General features: G+C 34.0%; 1 protein-coding gene across 9 annotated transcripts in view; it reads right to left on the reverse strand.

The window, feature by feature from the left end:
- Positions 1–27,297, reverse strand: part of Msp300 (Muscle-specific protein 300 kDa) — a 186,188-nt gene that overhangs the window by 122,205 nt on the left and 36,686 nt on the right. For all 9 annotated transcript variants that reach the window (XM_070107521.1, XM_070107523.1, XM_070107524.1 and 6 more), the window contains 5 exons: positions 16,426–16,487; positions 5,890–6,162; positions 3,118–3,281; positions 2,771–3,047; positions 87–2,693 (listed from right to left, as the gene is read on the reverse strand). In XM_070107521.1, the coding sequence (XP_069963622.1) occupies positions 87–2,693; positions 2,771–3,047; positions 3,118–3,281; positions 5,890–6,162; positions 16,426–16,487 (3,383 nt within the window). The remainder of the gene's footprint in view (positions 1–86; positions 2,694–2,770; positions 3,048–3,117; positions 3,282–5,889; positions 6,163–16,425; positions 16,488–27,297) is intronic.

The raw sequence follows: 27,297 nt of genomic DNA on the forward strand, positions 1-27,297 counted from the left end.
ACAAAATAGTTTTTGAACGTTTATGTTACAAAATCTCTTCCAAGTCCACAAATGTTTTGTTATACGAACAATTGCTAAATCATTACCTGGAAGACCACCTTCTCCTTCTCGAACTCCTCCATGCTGTTCACTTCGTTGACAATATTCTTTAAACTCTTATCGACAATATTCATCCATTCAACCATTTCCTTGAACTTCTCATGGTAGCTGTCCCATTGAGCCGGTATTTGCTGCAATGTCTCACGCATGTCGCCGATTTTGCCAGACAATTGCTGCCATTGCGACCTGGCATTGTCATAGGCCTGATTTAGAGTAACATCGGTCGGTTTCTGGTAGCCATATGCTTGACTGATGCGTTGCATGTTCTGCAAGCTCTTCTCAATGCGCGGTATGGGTCCTTGTTGTTGGAAGAAATGCTCATTACGATTCAATATTGAGTCAATATCTTCGTTGCGATTCAAAGCTTGTTGTTCCAGATGCAATTCCTTTTCGACCTCTTGCAATGTCTGATAGAAAGCCGATTCATCCAAACGGAACTCGAGTTTAAGCAAATGCAGTGGTGCTTGCGACAGCACCTGTTGCCACTTGTTTTGTAATTTCTCCACCGAGTCCACCACGGGCTTCTGCTCTTGCGCTGGCAATGTTTTAAGCAAATCTTGTGCAGACTCTACCAGATTGTGCATCCAGCGCTCATTAACATTTTCAAAGAAATATTTCTGGGTCTCAATTATTGTCTTCGACTCAATATGCTTCTCAATAAGCATTGATTCTGCCTGCGTCAGCCACTCACTAACGACACGTTCGTTCTCTTTGAAGGCATGCCAGCCGCGTGAGGCGTCATTCAAGCGCTGCTCCCACTGTTCGGCATTCTGTATGACGTAATTGAAACGCTCGTTTAATTGTTGCATGTTGTGTGCCGTTTGTGAGGTGTCAATATTTTCATCGACGGCGACAGATTTTAATAGGTTTTGGAAAACCTTATTCTTGCTCTCCAGCATAGAACGATAGTAGACAGTGCGCGAAAAGAAAGTTTTATGCTTATTCAGTTCCTCGCTAATAGCATCGCGTCCACCAGACAACGTATGTGTGCTCAACAAGGTCTCAGCGTCGTTAAGCCATTGATGTATTTCCTTCTGGCCCGCTTCGAGTGACTCCTGTTGTATGAGCAGCTGGTGGAAAAGGTGCAGTTTGGCTGGTATTTGCGCGCGTATACGCACTAAAGACTCCTTCTCCTGTTTTAATAACTTCATCATTTTGTCAACTTCTTCGCGTGGTAGATCCTGTATGAGACCCTGGAAGTTACGGCTGACTGTCTTGAAGAGCTCCTCATTATCGTCAATCTCGCTAGCTAACTTTTGCAAGTCCTCACCATATTTGGTAATTTGCTGTGTGTTGCCGAGCATTTGACGCTGTTCCAGCACTTGTTCGGCATGACGCAACCATTGAGAGAGTTTCTCAATACCGGATTTGTATTCATTGCGTGCACGTATAATATCACCTGCGTGCATGTATTGTTTAGTGTTGGCGAAGAGACGCTCAAAGCGTTCCGACAAATTGCCATGTCTCTGGCGTAGATTGTTGGCAATGCCATCTTCGCAGGAGGCAATCAAATAGTTGGCCGCATTGGAAAGTGTATCGAATTTGTCCTTCCAAGTGGTGATATCCTGGAAGAATTCTAAACGTTCATCTTCGGAACGTGACAGTTTAGTTTCGGCCAAGTTTAGCCACTCTTCACAAGTAGGCGCCAGTTGATTCCATGTCTTCCAACAGCTTACAACCTCTTCCAGCGAGTTTTGACAACATTTCAATTCCATGGAGACACGCTTCCAACGTTCTTCCGTCTCATACATGAAACGATCGATTTCTGTTATATCATTGCGCGGCACATTGCCATCACGCTTGTATTCGTCCACCACTTGTTGCATATCGATGAATGCTTTCTGGAACTCTTGGAAGATTTTGTTGCGCGACACGAAATTCTTATATTGTTCCAATTGTTGACTGACCTTCTCCTCGTAGCCATATTTGCCAGTCCAACCCTTCATTTTGTTCTCAACCAAATTGAGGAAAGCAATTAGACAGCACTTGTGTTCGAGGAATTTCAGGCGTATTCTACGCTCAGCCGCCCTCGGTGCCACATCTTGCAGACGACGCTCCATATTGCGCAACTGTTCAATGGGCACTTGTTGCACCAAAGGCGAACGTTTGGCATTATCGAACATCGCCATAATGCGTGGCAAATCAGCAAAGAATAATTTATGCTCCTCCAGCTTTCTACTAATCACCGATGCAGTCTCCTCATTCATGGCGTTCGGTATCGCATTATCCATTAGTAATTTTTCGGCTTCAGCTAACCACTTGCCGACCACACCGAATTCGCCGGGCAATTCCGAATCCAATAACCACAGCCAATAATTCATTTGATATTGTAAACGTTGCCACAGCGCATTTATGTCCTCCCAAACGGGGCGAGGCACTTGCAGGAAACCACTTTGACTATCCATCAACTGCTTCAGACGATTGTAGACCGGCAAGTGGGCGTCAATCTCTGAACGTGCAATCAAATATTCAGCGAAATCACGCGGGAATGAATTCGACATGACCATGGGCTCGTATTCGCTAGTCTTTTCCAACAAAAAGCGACGTAGTTCGTCCAACTCTTGCTGTATATGTGATGTATCACGAGAGGCACCCTGCAAGCAAAGTAAATTCTTAACAACTCTAGTAAGAGCAAAAAAAATTTTGTATTTGCAAATATGTAACTACTCACTTTTGGTTCAGGGTACTTGTGCAAAAATTGCGCCACATATGTCATTATACTCTTTTCATCCGGTTTCGGTACATCCACATCCTCAGCATCCAACAATTTGGCAATGCCCAGTTTGCTTTCGGCCACATCGAAAGCAGTTTCCAGACGTTGACGATTGTTGGTCTTCTTCAAATCAGCCAAATTGACAAGATTCGCCTTAATGGCATCAATCAGTGCTAGGAAGGCGACACCATCTCTCCAACTGGCACCGAAATCCTTTACCTCAATACCGCTGTCTCTGCAGAGGGCACAAAAAATGTTTGAAGATTAATATACAAATATGTTTTAGTTCAGTGTGTGTAACTTACTTTGGCAAGGCATTGGTAACCCAATTCAATAGAGTCTTCCTAGCACCTTGCTTCCATTTCTCAGCCTTTTGATCACTGGCATTCTTGCCAACACTGTCGAGAGAACTAACCGAACCGCTGATACCATGACCCAAATATTCAAGGTTGCGGCTGTTCTCCTCAATCTGTTACGGACGTGTGCAAGGAAAGTAAAGTTGTAATACAAATAGTTGCGCAAGAAATTATGATAACTAAGTAAATGTTTATAAATCTAAAGTAGCCTCAGAATGAAAATAATTCTTAAAAAAAATAGTTATAATAAAAATTTGGAAATTTCAAAAATATTATAAAATTAAGCTTAAGTTGAATTAAAAGTATTGTATTCAAAAAATGTTCGTGATTATCGTTAATTTTTAACACGAATCAAAAAATTCAAAAAATGATTTACAAAAATAGATGAACTTCAAATTTTAACTGCGTGTGTGGCATGTGCAATATTTATGCTTCAACCGATATTAAAAAAAGCAAATATTATCAATTCATACATCTACTTCAAAATTTTCATTATTATATCATTACAACAACCAACTGCTACAAACCTACCTGTGGCGCATAATTTATTATTACTACTAATTTTTTCCGCCTCTTCTTATGAAGCTTGTTTGTTAGCAAAAAATAATTGCGAAAAAAACGAATCGTTCGAAACGAAAACGATTTTCAAAAAGATTGAAAAAGATAGAAAGGAAAGAAGTACACATAATTGTTTACGCGATTATTACTTTTGTAATTTGTTGCTTTACATAAATACATAAAAGTTTAAGTTGGTGAAAGTATCAATAATAATAAAGTGCACTATTTACCATATACAAAGGTTAAGCGAAAGGGAATATTAAAAAAAAGTGTTCAAATTCACAGCTAACGCAATCTAATTAAGCTAATGGATAAGTGGAAGTCAATTCAAGTTTTTGACCCTACGATTTTTGAGAAACGTGCTGGCCTGTAGCTATTTTCCAAATACAAGAATTGCATTTAAAGTCATAACAGCGAAGGAAAATACCATAACAAAGTCTGTTATTGATGCGAATAAGATCTGGAAGACTATATCCAACTTGCAACGTTGGTGCCGTTTACAAGCTTTAGACAACACAACTGCATCTCGGAGGCCATATTTCGAATTATTCTACTCCATAATCAATAATTTCAGACCATAATTTAGCACTTGCATTCAGACACTGGAAAATATTTAGCTTCAAGGAAGGATAAACTGCTCTGCACTTAATTATGCATATGTATTGTAGGATCTCGAAGTAGTATAAAGCAATAAACCACCGGTTGTACTACCGAGCAATCTCTTTATCATTAAACAATGAACTTGAGCTCACTAACCGTGCGTTCAGAGCTGGTTATGAAATGCCTAACTTCGTTATCAATGGCATCGAGTCGATTTGTGATAAGACTACAATAGTATGAGTGCCAGGCGACAGCAGATCTCTAGATCAGCCATCGAACCTAACCTAACCCAATAATGAATTGCTCCGGCTTTGAAATAGATGCAGTAGCTATCCAGATTTTAAACTAGTAGAACCATAGCTCGAGTCAAGAGATCGTCTCTCAAAACGGTATCTGAAACTATAAAATAGTATCTGAAAATATAAATAGTATGCATAACAAGGAGGTAGTGAGTGACATACATATTATATTAAGGTTAGGTTAGAAGAAACCCACAATCACTTTAAAGGCAAAGTAACCGCTGAGAAAAAGAAAGCCTTCTTGTTCTGACAAAGAGTGTGCTCACAACTAAAGAATATGTTTATATAATATATAAAGATAGCCAAGCGGCTTTGAAATCACTAAAGTCTCTTAGGGTTTCATCAAAGATAGTGAAAGAATGTATTGATTAGTGGATCAAACATCCTACTTCACAATAAACTAGCAATGGGTTACAGGACGTAGCGATATTTCTAGTAACTGTGAAGCAGAGATCCACCACCCTACAATTAGCCGCCGGAAAAGAGGGAATTTATTTGCCGCTGACTACTTGCAGATATTTAATGTATAATATAAGCGTGTTATAAATAGCTAAAGTTATATATCGCTTAATCTCGGTAAAGTCAATCCCTAACATGCTTAATAACCAGGCAAACGTATGTAAATAGAATATGGGCCGCACATACCGAGATATTGAAATTCAAAAGGAATGAGGGCATGTCAGCAGTCTGGAAACATCATACAATGATTATTGTAGAAGCCGTCAGGAGGTAGAATAAGTGGAGGTTATAACCTCCAGGAAAAGGAAAAGCATCGCAACGATCGGTCGAGGGTTTCTTGACGTTGTATCGGAAATTGCACAGATAAAACTATTTGTATTGATGAACTTCAAGAGAAACACGGGTTGATTCAGAGAGGGCATAATAGGGTGAAGAGATTTTAGTCCCGGTGGCTTCGAAATAAGGCGCTTAAAGGTACAAGTGCCTCGTCAGGCATCTATTCTACCTACCTACCTAATCCCTAATCAAGATTGAAAATTAGAATATTTTATATCAGACCTTTTGTAAAACATATTTAGTTTTCTTATAACTATGGTATTCAATTATACAACTTATATTTTAGTATACATGTGAAGAGTGCAAATACAGGGTGCCTTCAAAATTCACTAAAGTACACGCTTTAAAGTTGAATGCTAAAATTATGTTCTTCACTCCAATATATAATATATACATATATATTTACATTTGTAGAATTTTATTAAGTATACATACATATATAGTAATTTTAGCGAAAACATAAACTTACCTGGAAGTACAATATGATGGTCCATATCAGACCCAACACAACTGGTGGTCTCCCATCCACCAAATCTGCCGGGTTGATATTCACCAATTTGATGCGTTTACTAGCTAAGAATTGTAAGGCTGTATTGGCATTGCTGAGGAAATGCGGACGTCGTAGAACGCGACCCTTCTCCACGGGCAAACGTTCGCCGGAAAGCACTTCCAAAAGTGCAATAAGTTTGGTACCGTCGCGTAAATCGTTGATTAAATCGTCAACACGAAGCGGTGGAACACGCTAAAACATGAAAAAAAATACAAGCAGACACCGACACAATTAAATTAAATGGTGTGCAGAGAAACATTATAATTACTAAACAGAAACATTACAATATCTTACATGTATACCTATGTGCATATGTGTGTGTATGTGTAAGTGCTTAGTTTGCTAAGTTAGTTTCTTAAGTATATTTTGTTTGGCACTAAAGTTGAACCGACAACATTTAACGGCATTCTTCGTGCAACTCCATAATGATAAAGCAATAAAAGAGATCACGTGACTTATTGACATGAAAAGCATAACGCACACACACTTGTGAACATCAGTTATGTAGCGCATACTACAAAGTTGTTAGCCAAGTTGGCGAAGTATGCAAATTGCATGACGGAAGAGACAAATTAGACATGCTTCGCGCAAAATACGAATGCATAATAATCGATGTAACGGTAAATACGCATTGCAATGCGTAGTGTACAAACAAAGAGCGCACAAACTTTTGCTAAAGTTCGCTTAAGAAATGTCTAATTGCCGGCGGAAGTGGGAGGCCTACAAATATAAGGAAATAAACACGCCCATATGTATATATATTGTAGTATGCAAATATATTACATAAATACATGCGCACGCATATATACTCACAGCCGAATATACATACATACATATGTATATACTCATATACTTTCGCGTTAAAATCATAAATCGTGTGGCTACTAACACGAATGATTGCAATGCATCAATAGACTTACTTAACGCACATTTATTTTCAAAACACAACAAAAGGAACAAAAACAAATCCAAAATTAGGATTTCAAAAATTTTATAGCACCGGCATTCATTGAAACTGAGTTGGGCTACATAAATCAACGAAAAAGCGACAAAAGCCATGGCAGTCGCTGGCGCGCCGCACGACGTGCTCACCTTGAACTCATCCATAAACAAACTGCAAAAAAGTGAAAAAAGCAAAACCCAAAAGCAATAAAGACGCGTCATATTTGTTTTTGTTTTTGGGTGTGTTTGCTTGGATTTTATAGTTCAAACAAATCACCGCACAACTGTCAAGCTATGTAAACATTTAACAACAACAACGCGCACACATTCACACACATATATATTATAAAGGTGTGTGTAATCAAAACAAAAGCTTTTTTGTAGTGCAGCTAATTTTTAATCACATTTTTGTAGTTTGTTTAACATTTTCATAAAAAGAAGGTGGCAGAAGAGCAGGTCCGCTCAGACGTGTTTAAAGAGACATATCGTACATATGTATGTATGTACTCATTTGTGCGTATATGTAGGTATATATGTATATACAAAAATGCTATCAAACAATTAAATGTGTGCAGTTCGCAATTAGTTTATTGTTATGTCATTGTTTGTGCTTGTTGTTGTGGTCAACTAAAATTTGCTATTGAATTTATTTAGTGTCAATTATATGCATGTTCATATACATACACAATTTGCATTTGAAATTTGAGTAGAGTAAATTTATTTGATTAGCAAATTTAGTCACTTAATATACATACATACATGTGTATATGGTGTATCTTCATATGTAAATGTTATAGGCAAACAGCTACTAAAGCCCCTGCAGGCAATTTTCGACGTCGAGAAATATATTTAATTTTATTTTATAAAACGATTGCATTTCAAGTTTTATTTTAAAATATAAAATGAATAAATATTACTAGATACTCTTTCCCCACGTACGACGGGAGACATTTACAAACTGTCATATTACCCAGCCAGAATGGCAGTCTCGTGTTCAGCCAAGAAATTGTTACCAAAGCGTTTAGTAGTTTCAAACCTTTAAAGGTCTGCTACGCGGACCATTCCGGCTAATAGGAATGCCCTTTTATACACATACAAATCAAGTATGAGGCAATGCTTACTGCCAGCCGACTCATGATTTTATGCGATTGGAGCCAGACTTGGCGTCACTCAGGCTAAATTGGCAATGCGACCGAGAAGAGCAGACCCACGAGGTATTAAAAACATCATTTTCATACAGCTGTAGAAGAGAATGAAGCAATGCTTATGTGATCGACAGAGCGGGCTTCTTCTGTAGTCATTCATACACAAAAGTTAGCTTCAAACTAAATGACTACAATTCAGTCTTTCAGGCCGAAATTGTGGGCATAACAGAAGTTCCCAAGTGAGCTTCTGCTCTAACCAGCAAGTCCATAAACATTCTAGTGGATTTCCAAGTGGCAATTAAGACTATACATAGCGCCAATACTAAGTCTCATAGCATTAGGTTATGCAAGCAGGCAATTAATAGACTCTCAGCAGGTAGGAGGGACAGCTGGAAACACAATTCCCTTAAGCTTCCCTAAACCAGTCAGCTCCCTCAAGGTTTGAGATCCACAAAGTTACTTTGCGGTAGTGTTTTTGGTGGACAGAAAAGCGCCTACTTCTAGGCAAACAACTTAGTCACATGGTGGGGGCATCAAAGGGCACCTACCCTTAAGATTCCTTTGTTAGATAATGGGAAAAGTAGATTCGGCGGATTGCAGAACATGCGCGAAGGATGATGAGAGGCTGGAACATTAACTATGCGAATGTCCAGCCTTCTGCCGGATGAGGCAGGATATATTCCATTGCTCGCAATGCCCCAACATAAGAACAGCTGGGGTGGAAAAAAATCTATTTTTTTACCAAATACACTGAGTTGCTGGATAAGGCTTAATTTGGCTACCAGCCAGGACCTAGGATGGTCGCCCGCGGTCTGGCACTGCTTCGCCTCCCTTTTCAACCAACCAACCAAGCTTTATTTTATTGAAAAGGAAATTTAAATACATAATATACGACTGTAATTCGTTTTAGGAAGCACTGAGCATAAAAAATATTTTCAATAAAATTTTAACATTTTTTAAGAACTTTTTTTAATTTTCTAATCTATATATCTGGGTTTATTCCTATCGTGCCTTGGCTGTCAACAAAAAATACTTACAGTTGCTATAATTTAGCTATTTGCATATAAAACACTTTTAAAACGATTACGATATTAATTGATATCCCTACAGGGTTATTCTTGTATATGCCAGCAAATAAATTTTATTTATATTAAAATATTTGAATTCGTTTATATGATTGTCTGTTTATCTACGTCAGTCGTATGACCTTAATTTAGCGTTATATACATGGTTTCCATGCGAAAAAAATGTGCATAAAAGAAAATAGTAGTCAAAAGTTGCCTAATATTTTTTTCTTTAATAAATCAGTGTACAGCGATAGCGATGTGCCACTTATCTATAAGTCAATTTAATTCAGATTTAAAAAAAATCATGAATAAGTATATAATTACAAATACAAAAATTTTTTACTGGAAATTTTAGAAAAATATTGAATGTATGGTACTTAAATAGGTGGCTCTAGTAACGCCTGAAAGTATGCTATCGAAATGGTGGCACTGATAAGCTTTAACGCGGACTTTAACCCTTATGTGGTACATGTGGCATTTTGTGCCATAAATGATATAAACAACTAAAAAAACGAAAAAAAGAAAGAGGCAGGCTGTTTGGTTTGAGCAACAATAATCCATAAGCAATATTTTTACTATATATTTTATTATATATCTATGTTCACTTCATAAAAATTTCGATAGAAATAAAAGGTACGATTTGTCAAAAAAAAAAACCAATACAAATAATCTACTACGATATAAATTACTTTGATAATTTATTATGTATTCCAATGATACGATACGTAAAAATAATATCAAGACTTTAAATTAAAACAATAAACACTGAAGTCACAAAATCTGCGTGTACATGTGTAAATTCAGTTTGTGGGCTCGGCTTATCCAGTTATCAAGAAAAACTTGTCTGCCATCTTCATTTCGCCTGGGCGGTAATGTCAATAACAGCTTATAACCAAAACAAAAATGTTGCAATTTATAAAATCGTATTAACGAAACCAGAGGAGAAACCACCACACGCTGTCAGTACTTTCTTCTTTCTCGTTCTTTTTTCTATATACACCAACGCAAAAATGTGTGCCTAAAAAGAGTGACCACTCAACTCCTTTCGAACCAGAACAAATGACAGCAACTTTGCAAAAACTTGTCCATAAAATTTTTAATAACACATCACAACAAATATGTACATAACTATGTAATTTTGTCTATCCATGAGTAAATATTTTCATACCACAAAAGCGAATGCTGCTTGTGGCATTTACCGAAGCAAATTAATATGCGGTTTGCCACAAACCAAGCTCGGATTAATGCGTATAAGCGTTAACGAGGATAGTTCATGGAGTGCTTACGAAGCTGGAATTGCAGTAAAATATAAAAATGCAAAAAAATCGTTGTCATTTTAGTTTTTGTCATACATATAAGCTTATTTTTTTATCGATTTTTTGTTATCGAGTTTTTGCAGTTTTCTTATATACAAAATAATACTAATTTCCTAGGAATATGTTGGGTAATGGGTCAGTTTCTAATGAAAATCGTATAACTACTATCACCAATAATAAATTTGTCATATTCAAGGTTTCGAATGACGTCATATTCGTACCAAACGAAAAACTATCGCAATGACATTGTTTACAGAAATATCACTCTTATGCCCCTTTAAAGTTTCCGAATTACAGTTTGAAGAATCCAGATTTCAGCTTAGATTACAAAATAATCACTTACGTTTAGCATCTTCTACTATACCTTCGATCGACTGCTTACCTTATCGCACATTTTCATACCCTCAACGAGTATAAGATAAAACCTGTGTGCTACGAAGTTGGTAACAACCATAATAAAACATCGAAGAAATCCCTTTCTTTCTAAAGAGCTACTCATTTGTCGTAATCGCCTATTTCGGACCATTATGGCATACAGCTGCCATACAAACTGACCGATCCAGATTAACTCCTTATATAGAAAACTTTTTTATTTGGTAAGATATCTTCACAAAATTTCGTATGGATTATTCTCCAAAACAACGATACAATATCCGAACAAATTGTTAAGATCGGCTCACTATGGCATATAGCTGTCTTACAAACTAAACGAAAAACAGTCAAGTCCTTTTATGGAAACTTTTATTTGTGAAGGGTATTATAGTTTTTGTGCAACCAAAGCAAACATTTGTTCTCGTTTATATTTAAATCCTTGTCTCGAAAAAATTCCTTGATTTTTCGCGAATTTCGATCATATTTTTCCACAAAGTTGATTCAAAAATCCACCGACTTTTCTAGCTACCCCTTTAATTGCCCATAAAATGTTGCAAGTAGCTAGTACGTGTTTGAAGCCAAATAACTGGTTTACTTATACACATACGAGTATGGCATTTGCCATCACATATGAAAATGGTATAAGAATATGCAATTGAAATCGCATTTTAGCATTGCCAATTGCGTTTACAAATGCAAAAAGCAGTTAACTCGCAAGTGTTAAATATAATTGTCTACAGGTAACATATAAACGTCCGCAAGCGTGTTGTGTGTGCCTGACAAGCGAGAGGCGTGCATATATTTATCAATGCAAGCGAGCGCATGCTTACGAACACACTCACACATACATATGTATGTACATCTTTACTTTCTACAATCGAATACCGGTCTAGCGCATAGTTGCATTTGCATTGCCGATGAGAGCTGAGCTGTGGAGGGCCATGAAATGCAGGCGGCAGTTGTGCCGGTTTTGTGTTCGCCGGCCGGCCGGCCGGCATTCGCCACAATTATGTGCACACACACACGCACACATACATTTGAAGCGCTTGGGGCTGGCATGCGCTCGAATCACTCTAGGTTAATTTTAGCGAGTGAATGAGAAAAAAACCTTACAATACAAAGCTTTATCATTGCACTAAAGGCACGTATTTACATTGCAGTGTAGGTATATACATACATATTTAAATTTTTTCATATTACTTTTACTACTCAGCTGCTTAACCTTTCAATGCATCTGCGAACCGCGAATGAGCTCATAGTTTGCTTGCCTTCAGTTTTGTATTAAATTAAATACATACATATGTACAATACAAATATATTATAGCGTGTGAATAAGGCAACAAGATAACGTGGTAACATTTCGAGCTTGTCGGAAGATTTATTGCCGATCGGATGATTTAGAAAATGTTTCAATCTTTTAACACCAATTTTTTGGTACTACCATTACATATTTGATGTAGAAGTTTGTACCTACGTATGAGCTAGAGTTTAGAAAAAAGAGATGATTAGAATTATGCTAACGGTGTCATCATTCGTAACTCTAAACAAGAAAAAGCAATACTAAGCTTCCTTTAGCGTAATAAGGTATAAAAAGAGGTAAAAAGGTTCAGTTCGTATGGCAGCTATATGCTAGAGTGGTTCGATATCGCCAGTTCCGACAAATAAGCAGCTTCTTAGAGAGAAAAGGATGTTCGTAAATTTTTAGGTCGATATCTCAAAAACTGCGAAACAAGTTGGCATAAACATATACCAACGCAAAGACGGACATATTATTCTAGACATAGATGTATTAGAAGCACAAAACACTCGAACAGAGCAAACGCAGGACTAACGAATTTTAGATCCTTCGCAATGATCATTCTTGCTCTGGAGTGTTGGAGTAAAAAAGAATTGGGATCTTTACAATTGAAAGTTTGTAACAGTATAAAGCAAAACTCTCCAAAATTTATAACATAGACGGATTTGACCCATTCGCTCCCTAGTAAAGCAGAATCGGTAAGCGATACGGTAAGTACGGTCGTAGATGGTTGTAAAGTGTGAAACAGTTTCTGGCGCAGGTATTTTCTATTATTCGTGACCTAAGTAGATATAGAAGAAAGTCGGGAACACGAGAGTCGGGTCTACGTAACCGATCCGCAATTTTATCCGGCCAAGTGCGGTGAACTCGGCAGCATTCCTCGAAATTATTAAAGAAACGTAAGTTAGAAAATCTATTGAACTTGAGGCACCACATATAAACAATACTTAAGTAAAAGGAAACTCAATATGATGACTGGGGTCACCTCACCTCAGCGCATGCACCAAGACGCATTTTAGCCCGAAATTAATAGAATATAGGACATGTACTGAAGACACAGCAGAGACGAAGCACTTAGCATTCATAAAGCCAACGCTTTATTTTCAAAATGATTGATAATATAAAATGACTATTGAGAGAGCTGAATCTTACATTTTAACGCTGGTACTCCGCATCTTGTAATCCCAAATGCATACAATCAATATATAGGACTTTGAAAATGGTCTAAATATGTTTCGGAACAGATATTCTGAGCCATATATAAATATTCTTATGACGAACAATAAAAATACAGTACAGAAACATAGCACATAGAGCTTTCAAGAGAATTGTTCTACGTAAAGGTCTTTAGAGTCATTCGCGTGAGCGATGAATATCGAAGAATATAGAACCACGTGACATGGATATCGTTAAACGCATAAAAATCCAACGAATGCTATGGTTAGGCCAGGGAAAAGTTCCCTCGAATCAACCGGTATGAACTTGGGATGTGCAACTGGCGAAACAATGCAAAGGATAAAGGCCACTGGCGAAAATTTGTGTCCTCGGCCCAGACCAACCCACGGTTGTAGAGCCAAAGAAGAAGAAGAAGAATCATGTGTAGAATGGTTTCATCCAACAGATTTATTTCTGTCAGTTAGGTATGATTAAGTTTATATAAGATTCATCTCGCACTATTAATGTTACTAAAAATTATTCTCAGTTCTGCCGTCACTTAATAGCAACGTTTGAAATAAAGCTACATGAGTACTCGCTTACTCATGCTAACATGCATGCAAACGTTTGTATATACTTATACATGTAAGATACCAGAAGTAATCATTTGGCACTCAGATTGTGCTATATTTTAGACTAAGTGCGTGTAGTCTGTGAAACGAAAACAAAAAGTTTCAATTTATATTTGCAAAACTCCGAACTTTTCGCACTTGTTTACTTAAGTCTTTGTTTATTCTTTGTTCATTTCCTTATTGCTATTTTTCACCTCGAAAAGTACACAAAATCGCCAGCTGCATTGTGAGTATTTTCAGACAATGCACACTAAATATATTTGGCAGACAAAAATATATGGCAGCCGAAGAAGCAGCAGCCTTGCAACAAAGGAAAGTAGAGAAATTCCAATGGGTCCAATGCAGACCAGAGTACAACGAAAATTCACACACACACATATATATTTATATATGTTATATGAATATATAAATATATGTATATATATATGACCAAAGGTTCGCATGAGTGTGCAAATATTTATATGAACTCATAATGGTCATTCTCTAGAATAAACGCTCGCCGCATCGGTCATTACAAAACTTGCTTTAGTCATCTTAGATTTTCCTACAAATACACACACATATATGTATGCGTGTATGTAGGCTATCGTATGCATATGTGTATGTAGGTGAATTTGTGTGTGAGTACATTGCACTTTCAAAAATTTTCACTCTGCCTTTTTTCGCGTATCCGACGCCTGCTTCGAAAGCTGCTCCTCTGGCACAATCTCTTCCACATCGCCGTTCATACGCTCAGTATTTATTTACCCATATTTATTCTATTTCTGTACCAAACGAAATTTTTCATTAGTTTGGAAAATGTAATAGCCTTTTGCTCAATTTGTTTTTACTTTTACACATTTTTTTTCGTTTTTGGGTGGGCAAGTAATATTTGGTGGAACTTAGTCATCGTCACTGTCAGACGATTTTCCATAGAATTTTCTTTTTCTGTAAATGTACATACATGATGAGCTATGTAATGAGTCATGATGAGAAAAACTTTGCTTCATTTTTGTATGTTTATTGCATTTTTTGCGGTTGAAAATTTTCAAAAATCATGTACGAATCTGTTGGAGCGTATACTAACGATCTTCTTAATGTTTTTGAAATTGTTTTTATTGGTGCATAAAGGTACATTTTATTAATTTTACAATTTTTATGAACACATCAGAAATATGAAAATTTGGCAGAGATTTCGTGCTCAAATCATCATCTTTAGACATAATTTTGTGAAACAACATTAGGAGGGTCCTCAAAAAATTAAATCAACGAGAAAATTAAACTTTCATTAAATTTTAGTGTTAACCAATTCAACCCTAATACATAAAAGTACCAACTGATCAAATTTAAACCGCACTGAAAAATAAATAAATTTTCCGACATTTTAATATATATAAATATCAACTACTTTCATTAAATAAACGATTAGTATCAACCAATTCATCAGAAACGCATGAAAGTACTAGCTGATCAAATTTGAACCGGAGTGAGAAAAAAAACAAAAGTTTTTCTTCATTTTAATATAAATATCCGCTACAGATTTTTATTCCAATTTATAACTTCTAAAGCATATATACAATTGTCGTTAAATGTCGAAGTTTTTTACAGAGTCTAAAGTAGAGATTTCATCAAACATAAAGCCCACTAACTTAAAAAAATATATCTGATATTTTGACGAAAGAAATTTTTATTGAAAATTTGGTTGTTTTTTTCGATTTTAGCTCAAAACTAAGTTTTCTTATACCTATATATCGCTTAACTGCTTCAATTATCTACAATTGACACTCAATCTTATGGTTCTTCGACTACAGAAGTTTCGGTTGAAGTTTAAATAATCTGCTTTAAAAATTTCTTGCTAAACAATAAGAACACCCTATTGTTATATATGTATATACATTTTTACAAACAAAAAAAAAATTTCGTAATTGTCAACTCAATTACTCAATTTTTTTTTTATTTACGAAGAAAGCATTGTTTTGACTTATCCTAAAAAAAATATCATAATTGTCAACTCAATTACTCAAATTTTTTTTTATTTACGAAGTAAACATTGTTTTGACTTATCCTATGACTAGTCCATCTTAACGACACTTTCCATGGCCAAATATCATAATTGACGAATGGTGTCATTGATTCGTGAAATTTTGAAAATCAATCATAGCCACTAACAAAAATTGAATGATGTATCGTTGCAGGCTTGCTGCAGTCTTCTCTTCCTACATCCGAAGCAAGTTAACAACAACAAATTCTAAGATATTAAATTAGCATTGTTGCCTACTTTGAACCAGTTATAAACATTTTTATTTGCATTTGCATGCGTATGTAATTTAATATCACGGTATCGTATCTTCAACTACTAATTCAAGGTAATGCCAATGTACAATACAATTACACAAAGCTGGTAATTAAAAACAAATAAAGTTGCTCAAATTACATACACATTACACATGCTACAATTAATTATACAGTGCAACACAAACACATATATAAAAGTAATTTTTTTTTTTTTTTTTAAAAAGGCAATGTCTTTGAACTTTCATATAGTATTACCTTCGAGAGGTACGAATTAATCCAATTAGTAAATGTCTTCTTCTGCACACGTTCTTGCTCCTCTGTAATAAGAATAAGAAAAATATTGTATTAGTTGCTAAACCAGTTATTGGAACAACATTATTTACATATTTATATAAAGTGTAAATATTTTTTTATTGACTGCCTAATCAAACGCTAAATATTTTTCAAATAAATCATATATTTAAGATATTCATACTTTTTTTTATTGTTTGTTTTTGTTTTGCATTTAGGTATTGCTTTATTGATAAGTTATCGCTTAGAATAGTCGTTTGTTTGTTAAAGTAATTAATTAAAAAATTAAAATTTGAATATAACTTTATATATAGTGAGAATACAATATATTTCATAAGATATTTTAAACCAAGACTGTTCTTGTATGCTTGTATGTCTTATTGGTTATTTTATGTGTATAAAAATTTAAAAAAAATAAACTTTATTTTTGTTATAACTCTTGGTTTTCTATTGAAAAACATAATTTTTAATAATATAGAAAACTATATGAATTTAGAAAAATCCTAAAGAATATCGTGGAAGGGCACGGAAATTCATCAGGACTTACAAAACCTTATTACATACTGGAAACTTATCATCATGTATGGTTGTGTCCAGTTTTATAAATTATTTATGTAACAGAAACAAATTTTCTAGATATTCTCTTCGAGATTTTTATTAATAAAGTATTTAAAAATCATTGAGATTCTGAATCTAAATTAAAAGCTAAATAAATATATATAATATATATATAAATAAATAAATTTCTTTAAAAAACCTAAAATTTGCAGAGTACCATTTGTATGACATTAGACTAGCGATACTCCGAGAGAGAACTATAAGGAAACTATCAAAGAGCTAGAGTAATGCAATAGACAACGGTACTTGTAAAAAAAGAGTGAGTTATTTTTAATTGTTTTGAACAATTTTTGTCAACTTGAATTTAGGCCAGTGCAGAAGCCTTTAAAAATGGTAAAAAGCGAAAAAATTCATAGCAAGTTGAAACACATTGGGAAAGTAAAATGATTTAGTAAGGTTTTTTTTTGCATTTACTAAGAAAACTTACCATAGTAGTGTATATATTTTTTAGACCAACAGAAAGTAGAGATTTCAACTAAGGAAAAGCGTACCGCCTTTTTTAAAAAACAGATGCTTTGACGTGAGAGTTTTTGATTGAAAATTTGATTTTTTTTCGATATTAAGTCAAAATAAGGTGGAAAAATACATATTTAAGGGGAACACTTAGTGTGAAGTTTTCAAAAATTACGATAGTTTATACCTTTACAAATAACATACTAAAATTTCAAATCGATATCGCAAATATCTTTCGAGTTACAGCCATTTAGAAGGTAGCCGCTGAGTTTAATCAGCTATATCACAGTATTCTTTAAACAGTATTTTTCAAATCGCTAGCAAGGCTGACCAAAAACGAACAATATGTAGTGTACAATTAATTTTTTTAACGCCGCCATTTTGTTAAGTTTTGATTTTTTTTTTTTGTGATTTTAGGTCATTGGACAAAGAATATCTTCTATTGTAGTTTAATGAGAATTTTGAATTTATTTTTAGCTATTATCCACGGAGAAGGCCGGAATCACTGCAGCAGTGGAGGAACTCGTATAACTAATAACAAAATATATTTTTAAATATTTTCCAAATTTCCATTTCCAAAAAATCAACTTTTTTTAAGCTCTCAAAAAATATTTAATTTTTTTTAAGTTTCAAAAAATTGACGTGTATTAGGCTGTCATTTTAGGTGTGCCTCTTAAATAAAAAAAAATGCAGTATATTTAGGACATAACACACTAAGTTGACACCAAGTTGTGCAAGTTGAAAATAGAAAACCCAAAAAACAGGGTTATTTGAATTTTTCACATACATTTTGCGGTTATGTAAATAAGGTGTCAGTCAATACACAAGTTGTATATCTTTTTGTTACCAACAACTTTGCTATAAAACTTTTTTCCTTAGAACTCCTGGTTTTGCCAGAAATTTAGTTAAATCGTTTTTAACTCTTAAAAATGCAACCACGCCTCTGCCCTTCATCTTCCCGACCCCAGATCACCCGTAAATAATTTTTCGTTTTATTTTTGTTATTTTATCATCCTTTTCCTACTACGATTTTTTTAAAGCATTTTTTTGCTTTTCAAAAATTATCTACCCTGGTCTATATAGTTGTAACGCTCCTCCGTAAAAACGTTAATGGTCTACCATAATTTCACCACAGCAAAGGCTTAGGCATAACATTTTTTACTTTTTTATCATTTAACTGTTCGATCGTATCATGGTATTAAACTATTAACTGCTAATAAATTGAATGTTATGCGCTGAATGATAACAATCGGCGCACTTAATTATATGCAAACGTAGAAAAATATATGGAAATAATTACGACCTCTCTCTGTCAATTACTGTTAATGAATTTTATGTACAATAGTACTCGTATACCCCTGAGGGTGACGCACTCACAACCGAATCAAATGATTTCAGTTTTTAATATTTATAAATACAATAAGTATTTTTTTATAAAAAAAAAATCAGCGCAAAAGGTTTACAGTTGTTTTCTGATAACAAGTAGTAGTAGTACAACAAATTACTATGTTTAGACATTTCAGTTTGATGGATTATTTGTTTAGCTCACCTTCATTTTTCTTTATTTAGTCACACCGAAATATGATAACAATTACTATACGTACTTATGATATCTTATCTGTGGAATTTATAATCACAAGGTGTTGGAAAATAAAGTGCACAAATCACCAAAAAAATTATATAAATGCGAAAGCGATAATTTGCGATTTTTTTAGTATTTACTGATAAAGTTGTTTTAAAAAGCAGAATGAGGTAATATTTTTAATTATATTTGAAAAACTCAATAATAAGCAAAAGAAAAAAGGAGAAAATATAATACAAAGAGGGCGTTATAGACAAAACTTTATGTGACAGTAGCGACAAGGCGCATTTTGTCGCCAACTAGCTATGGTCTATTGACAGCTCGAGACTAGCTAGTTAATGAGACGGACAAAAAAAAAAATTTTGTAATTAAAATACCTTCAATAAAGGAAACAATAAAAATTAGGCAACTTGCCAAACCATACTAGAAATACATATCGACTCAGCGAATTTCATTTTATCCCGTTAATGAAATAATATTTTCGCTGATTTGCTTTGTTTCTACAGTTATAATTAGCCTTAGTAACAACAACAAAACTTTTGAAATATTTTACGAGTGCCGTTATATGCACATATATATTATGTAATTTCTTATACAAGCCTTATCACTATTATTTTGAGTACTAGAAAATTATGTTTTTGGGTTTAATTTTACAGAAATTGATGTAAACATATTTTTTTTAATCTAATTTTCCAAAAATTGATATTGAAATTGAATTGAAATATAAAATTACATAATATGGACAATTTATGGTAGTAATCTGATAACATGGTTTGGAAAAATCGACTTTTTTTTCGATGGTACTACATATCACCTTATCACTTATATACAATTTCTCCTTATACATAATTTCAATATGTTATTCTACTCATCAAAAGCTCTTGCAGGAACTAGGACGTTTTTTTATCGCTAAAATATTTTGCAGCCCAATTTCTACTTTAAAGACATTCCACTTTTTTTTCGAAGTCAACCAATTTTTTATTTTTCAACGAAATTGTTTAAATAATCCATTCAACCAGAATTACAAGCTTACAGAATAATAATCTTTTTAATTTTTATATTTCAGATGTCCTCAAGCGACCATATCATATAATTTTTGTACACTCTGAGATACTATTATTAATATATTAAAAATGGAACTGATTGAATTTAATTTTTTCCAAATAAAATATATCCAAAAAGCATTAAAAAAATGACACACAAAAAAAAGAAGTTGCCACACTACTATATTACCTTAAGTTCTGAAATAGAAGCATATTTTTTAGGTCTTTGGAGACCACTTTGTGAAACGCAATTCAGTCGCCGTTCATCAAGCGACTTCTTTCTAATACCTACATTTTTCGATTCGTGATATCTTTCGAATGAAATATCCGAATCGAATAATTCATCAAGTTATACAAAGGTATTGAATCAATCTTAAATTTGAAGTAATTAATTTTGACAAGGATTAATACTAATGTTTAAATAAAGAGCGTTCACATAGGCGACATTTTTATTATTAATTTTTGAATTTTTATTATTAATTTTATCGCTCACGATAAAAGAAAGTTTTTAGGTAATTTTTTTACACCTGGGTTACATTATTGGCGTTTTTTTGTAGTTTACTTATAATATAGCCTAGCTTCGCCGGAAAGAGTGTAGCTTCACAACAGTGAAAGATTTTCTTAAGTCCTTCAAATATTGTCGGAGCCTAGTCAATTCAAACCAACAAACAATTAAATATTTTCTCTTTATAATATTAGTATAGATTGTAGATATAGCACATCTGTACATTAGGGTGAGTCAAAAACACGCATGTATTTTATTTTCGCTTCATACTCTGCAAAATTTGTTAATAGACAACTCTAAGAAAGGCTCTCTAGTATGAGCTCTTAATTGTAACTAGAAAGTACTCCTCTTTACGGTTTTCTATTTTTTCGTATTATCAGATAAAAAATGCATATCACGCTTCCTAATTGGAAAAGTATCTCGTTTCAAAGATTTTGAAGAAAATTTAATGCTTTGCAAAATGGTCTCTTGCTGTTTTTACGTAAACTTAACCATTTAAAAGGTATTAAAGGTTGAAGTTGTCTATTTTGAAGCAATTTTGTTTTTTTTCTTTTGAACTTTATAATTTAATGCAAACAAAAAATAATTTTAAATTGCAAAGCTCATAGTCTCGTGGGAAATTTTCTGCTCTACAAAAAATGTTCAGTATAATTTTTCGATTTAGTTAAGCGTTAACGAGATATTCTTCGTCAAACATCAATGCTTATCAAAGGAAAACCCCCAAAAAAAATTAAACAAAAACACAAAAAGGAGAAAAAAAGAGACAAATAAGTGTCCATTTTGCAGAGCACGAAGTGGAAAAAAGACATTCGTTTTTTTTTGTACCCACCCTAATGTACATAAATGTATATAGTATAGCTCCATTCACTGATTCTGACCCCCAGCGTAGCATTCAACTATAATGTTCATACATCACTCATTAGAAAAAATACACATATATATATATGCACATAATTATGTAGAATTTTATTTATGGGAACGGATGTTGAGATTCATTTTAAAGAAATTTCAGTGAATAAAAAAATATATTTATACAGTATATGCAAATTATATGTGTTTCACTGACGCACTTTTTCTTCGATAAGTACGAAAAGTGTACCCATACCACTATACACATATGTACACGTATGCATACATATATACATAAGTAAAACGGCTTGTACGATAATGTTTGTTTTGTGAGTGATTGCTGTGTGCAAATTGCTTTAGAAATTAATATTAAAATAGAATTTAGTTCAAGGTTGTGCGCATAATTTGTGACGAACAGTGGTTCAACAAACATGAAAGTGGTTTTTAAATATGTAAATATATGTACATTTGAAATTTAGCTGAGTGCCCCGAAAATCATAAAAGTGCTGTGACATTATTTCGGTATTATTAACGATTATTGTGCTCAAATCCGTGCTGGCCAGTACTCCACCTAATAACGAAAATCGCCGCTTAATAATGGCAGCTAAAAAAATTTTTTTTATAAACGTACATAATACATATGCACATAAGCAAAACATTTGCAGCAATTAACCTAAAACAATATTACAATAACGTTTAATTTCTGAAGAGCAGCTAAGTTTTGAGCGAATGCCGCAATTAATAAAACAAATATATAGCTCAAATGGCATGCAATTTAGATTTTTTTTGAATTTATTTATTATAATTTTTTTTTTTTTGGTTTTTGCCTATTTTTAGATTTTTTAACACTACCTAATTGCTTGTTAAACTTGCATAAGTAGAGGCGTTAACAGATAACAGCAAATTTCACACCCTTCTGTCTGACAAGATTGGCAACACCAATTACTGCTGTATTTGTACAAAACACTACATATAACTTTTGTTTATTTTTATTTATTATTTATTTTTAATGCGAATTCACTTTTGAATTATTTTGTACCCTGAACAGCGTAAATACAGTTTGCCACGAAGCTTGTAACATACAGAAGAAAAATTCGGAGACGCTATAATAGATATATAAATATATAAATGCTCAGCGTGAGGAGGTGAGTTGATTTAGGTCCATGGTCTGGGCCGTCTATTCCCTCGGATTTTGAGATATAGCTCTGAAATTTTGCACACGTTCTTTTCTCTACAAGAAGCTGCTTACTTATTGAAACCGCTGATATCGGAGAACTATAGCATATGGCTGCCTTACAAACTGACCGATCAAAATCAAGTCTCTATATGGAAAACTTTTTTATTTTACGAGATACAACGGTAAAGTCTTTGAAGAAATTGTTCAGATCGGATCACTATAGCGTATAGCTGCCATACAAACTGACCGATTAAAATTACAAGATATCTTCACGAAATTTGGTATAGATTATTGCCCAAAGCAACGCTTTAATCTCAAAACACATAGCGACCATACAAACTGACCGATCAAAATCAAATTTTTTTTATAACCTTTCATGCTATAAGAAATACAACTGTGAAGGGTATTATAACTTCGGTGCAGTCGAAGTCAACTTTTTTACTTTTTTTTTTGTTTTTCTGCAATAAAATCACATGTTTATTTTGAATTCGCTTATCATATTTCTACAGCGCTTGAGTATTAAGATGTTTGCGCTCGATATTATATTATTAACGCACATACGAGTAAATATGTATTTGCGGATAGACAAACATATGTTTATATGTATATATGTATGTCTGTATGCACATACATTATTGCACAATGCCACATGCGCAACCGCATTAATTCGTGAATGAAATTCGCAAATAAACCGCAAATAATTCCAGGTAAAAAATGTCAACAAGAAAATGGCGTACGTGGCGCTGATAATTTAATCCGATAAAATTCCAACATACACACACATACACTTACTGCATACGAGCCGGATACGTTTTAAGGCAAGCGCTTAACTTACCTATACCTAATTTAAGGCAGAAATTCGTAAGTCTAGTTATAATATACATATGTATGCGCATATATACACATGTATGTACAAGTATAAACTACATGTGTTGAAAGGCTATTATTTCTTATACATATATACAAACATATATATCTTAATTATTTGTAATTGCTGGTGTGAACCAAGGATATTATGCAAATCGATCATTACGTAATTGACATTGAGATTGAAATCGGAAGGCTGACCATACTCAATAAATCACATAGCCAAATGTCAACTAACATATTAGCAACGCTTTCGGATGCATTGGAATGTACTTATGTACTTATGTAAATAACTAGAAGTTGTTTGTATGTTCTAACAAATATATTTTTAATTAAAATCGTATAAAGTCAAGTAAAAAGTTTTGCTTCGAATTGTGTAAAACACAAATAAAAATACACGTTATTCGTGGAATATCCAATTAACAATATTTTTCTATATTTTGTCTTCTTGAAAACCAAATAAGTTTAATGAATAGAAAGGAATTTTTTTTTTTTTTTGGGGAATTTCGGGTTGATAATAATTAAATTAACTATAATGCGGAACAAAACCTCAAATAAATCATATACAAATTAAAATTAGTATATTTTCGGTTCATTGAATATTCAAAACTTTTTCGTATTTTTTTTTTTAGGAAAATAACAGCTAAAACTCTTAAAGCATGGCATTCAAAGTTTATTTTATTCCAAATATTCTCAGGGCAATCACTAAGCGCACTTTATTAGCAGTGCTGTAGACGCTCAACCGAATTGAATTTAGCAGCTGCTGTAACATTTTATAACAGAAATGCGCTAAAGGACGAAGCAACGCATTCAATAAGAGTTCCTATACTAAAAGTTGTTAATGGTGTCAACGATTTTTGAATATGTGTTAGAAAGATGCGATTTTTTAATAGCGAGGCACGATCGGTAGAAACTTTTATGCGGCCGAGAACTCCCCATTTGTCGTATAACAAGCACATGGAAGCAAAAGATCGCCTAAACATTTAGCCAAGGTGGCAACGACAATTATGTCAGGGTATTAGAATATTTGTGGAAGCAGATTCCCAGTATGAATCTATGTAAATATATACGACAAAATCTTGTCAAAAAAGATCACGATAGGCAATTTTGTATAATGAATTATGGAAAAAAACTGTAAATTTTGTTGTCTATATAACAAGCATTATTTAAAATAAATACATAAATTTGAAATAAATGCATACATATGTTTATTAAGGTGAGCCAAAAAAAAAACAACAACAAATGTCGAGTTTATGGGTTAAAATGAATGAGCAGAAAAATACAACTAAATTTAATCATTAATTTTCAAAGGTATTGAGAACATTCAAAATTTTTAACATAAAAAATCTATTTTCACTAAATATACCATAACTTTTGATACATTTATGATAGAAGTGTTTACATAACAAATTCTTGTAGAGCATAAAATTTCCTAAAAATACCTATCTCAAGGGAATATAATTTTTTTTTAAATCAAAAATTCATATGTCTGAAAGCTTTGAAAGACAATGAGCTCAAATCTGGTCAAAGACTGCATGACCTCACTAGCTGTATCATCAAGTTACTTCCCTATCATGGTAAACTTGTCTGGATTCCTGGCCACAGCGGAACCTGCGGAAACTGTAAAGCCGATGAGCTCGCAAGAAAGGGCACCCTTACCCAAATCCCATCAAGAAGGGATCGACCAAGGGGTTCCTTTCGTACACTCAGGCGCATGATCTATGGACCACGCGCGAGCGCAGTAAGTGTTGGTTAGCAACCACCACTTGTGATGTTGCGTAAGCCTTCAAGTTCAAAGTGGAATGCAAAAGGTACATGAAACTACTTACTACGCATTGATAGCTGTCCTAACATCTAGACACTTTATCCTTCACTGTCCAGCTTTCGCCAGCTTAAGGTTGAAGCAACCTGATTGCCATACTTTCTACGAGCCCGGCGAATTGGCTGGAGTACATATTAGCCAGCTCAATAAATTTTTGGCTGGTTCTAGGCGCTTTGTAGTAATGCGACGGTTTTTTAATCCGTACTTAGGAGTTCTGGGTAACACAATGGACAGACGTCTCTAGCTGTCCAAGTGCGATTATTCGTGAAACCAGCCTATTTACCGAACCTAAACTAAACTACCCTAAAAGCTTCGAAAAGTTTCGATATACTTAAGTTTCTTTCTGTTTCTTCACCCTAATATACATACATATATGTAAATACATATTATATTATATATTTCCTAATTTATGATCTTTAGCAAACAATAAAGAAACGGAAAAATTAACTTTTAAGTACCGCTTCTCATTGTAAAGAATTTCAAAAGCAAATGTCATCAGAATTATCTCAGAATACAAACGGCTTTCGTTTTAGTATTTGTTAGGGGCAAGAGAGGTGACCGGTGTTAAGTACCCGCTTCAAACGATAAATTCAAAATTTTATTGTTCTAGCTGTATATTTACCCACTAATATTTTTGTGAACAAATTTAAATAAATGTACATAAATATATATACATATACACCTATATAAAAACAGATGTATGTATATTTTTTGTTTGCTCTGTAAATCAAGCGCACTGAAGCGTGTGGTCTACAAGTGATTTTTCATAAAGCCACCGACATTTCCGACGCCAATCAGCATTAAACATTCAATCACACACACAAGTGTGTATACACTTAATTTCCTCCGAGCAGATTAGCTGACTCGCATTGTTTAACTTGATTCGCCGGTGTGGAGGTGGCACCTGCCAAAGTGAGGCGCCTACAAATGGGCAAGGCAGCTGCCTATGCGTGTATTTGTACATGTGTCATGTCATTTGAAAAAATATAAAATTGCCTGATATTTTTGCGGTTAAGTGCACAAATCAAAGAGCAGAAAAAAATTATTTTTATTTGCATTGGTACAACAATATATGTATGCACTAACTTTATATATGTATGTATGTACCAACCATTAGTAGTTAAATAATTTCTTTATTATGTACGAGTACGCGAGGCAAGCAAATCGCAATTTTACAACATTTTACGGTTGTATAGCAGCGAGATTAAGTAGTCATTCGATAAGTACGTGAAGTGCATTTTAATAAACTTTAAAAATTATTTGTGGTTTGCATTTACATATATACACACTTATTGTAGGTTATGACTTACATATATACACACTTATTGTAGGTTATGACTTACATAGTGTGTACAGTTGGTTTACCTAAAAACCAAATTTGTTAGTCCACTAGTGGCGGCGGTGAACTGTAATTATAAGCCATTTATGTATGCACCTAGCAATTTAGTAGCTAAAATGAGGCAGCAAACATTTGAACATGTGTTAGTGGTTGCGCGTAGGCATGTACCCGGGGGTTAAATGAACTAGTATTACACTAGCCGAAAACTAGTATTAACTACAAGTTGAACTAGGCAGTCCGAAGTAATTTTAATTAAATTTTAATTTAAATTTCTCAAAACTACATTTTTCAATTTGCTCGAGTGATAACTCGGAGACAAATAATCCAAATTTCAAATTTTTTTTTGAATATTTTGTATAAGATCAAATTTTGGCATACCAAGAATAAACTACAATTTTGTGTAAAATTCACCTTTTTTTTAAACTCCGCCATTTTGTTAACTTTTAATTTTTTAGACGGTAGGACATACATCTTCCAGTAAAGGGTTTTTTAAGGTTTCGGCAAAGGCCGGAATCACCGCTGCAGTGGGAACCTATTTTTAGCGCCGCCAGCGTTCGCGTGTAACTCGAAAAAAAGTAATT

The sequence above is a fragment of the Bactrocera oleae genome, chromosome 3 (assembly GCF_042242935.1).
Source record: "Bactrocera oleae isolate idBacOlea1 chromosome 3, idBacOlea1, whole genome shotgun sequence".
Classification (NCBI taxonomy): domain Eukaryota; kingdom Metazoa; phylum Arthropoda; class Insecta; order Diptera; family Tephritidae; genus Bactrocera; species Bactrocera oleae.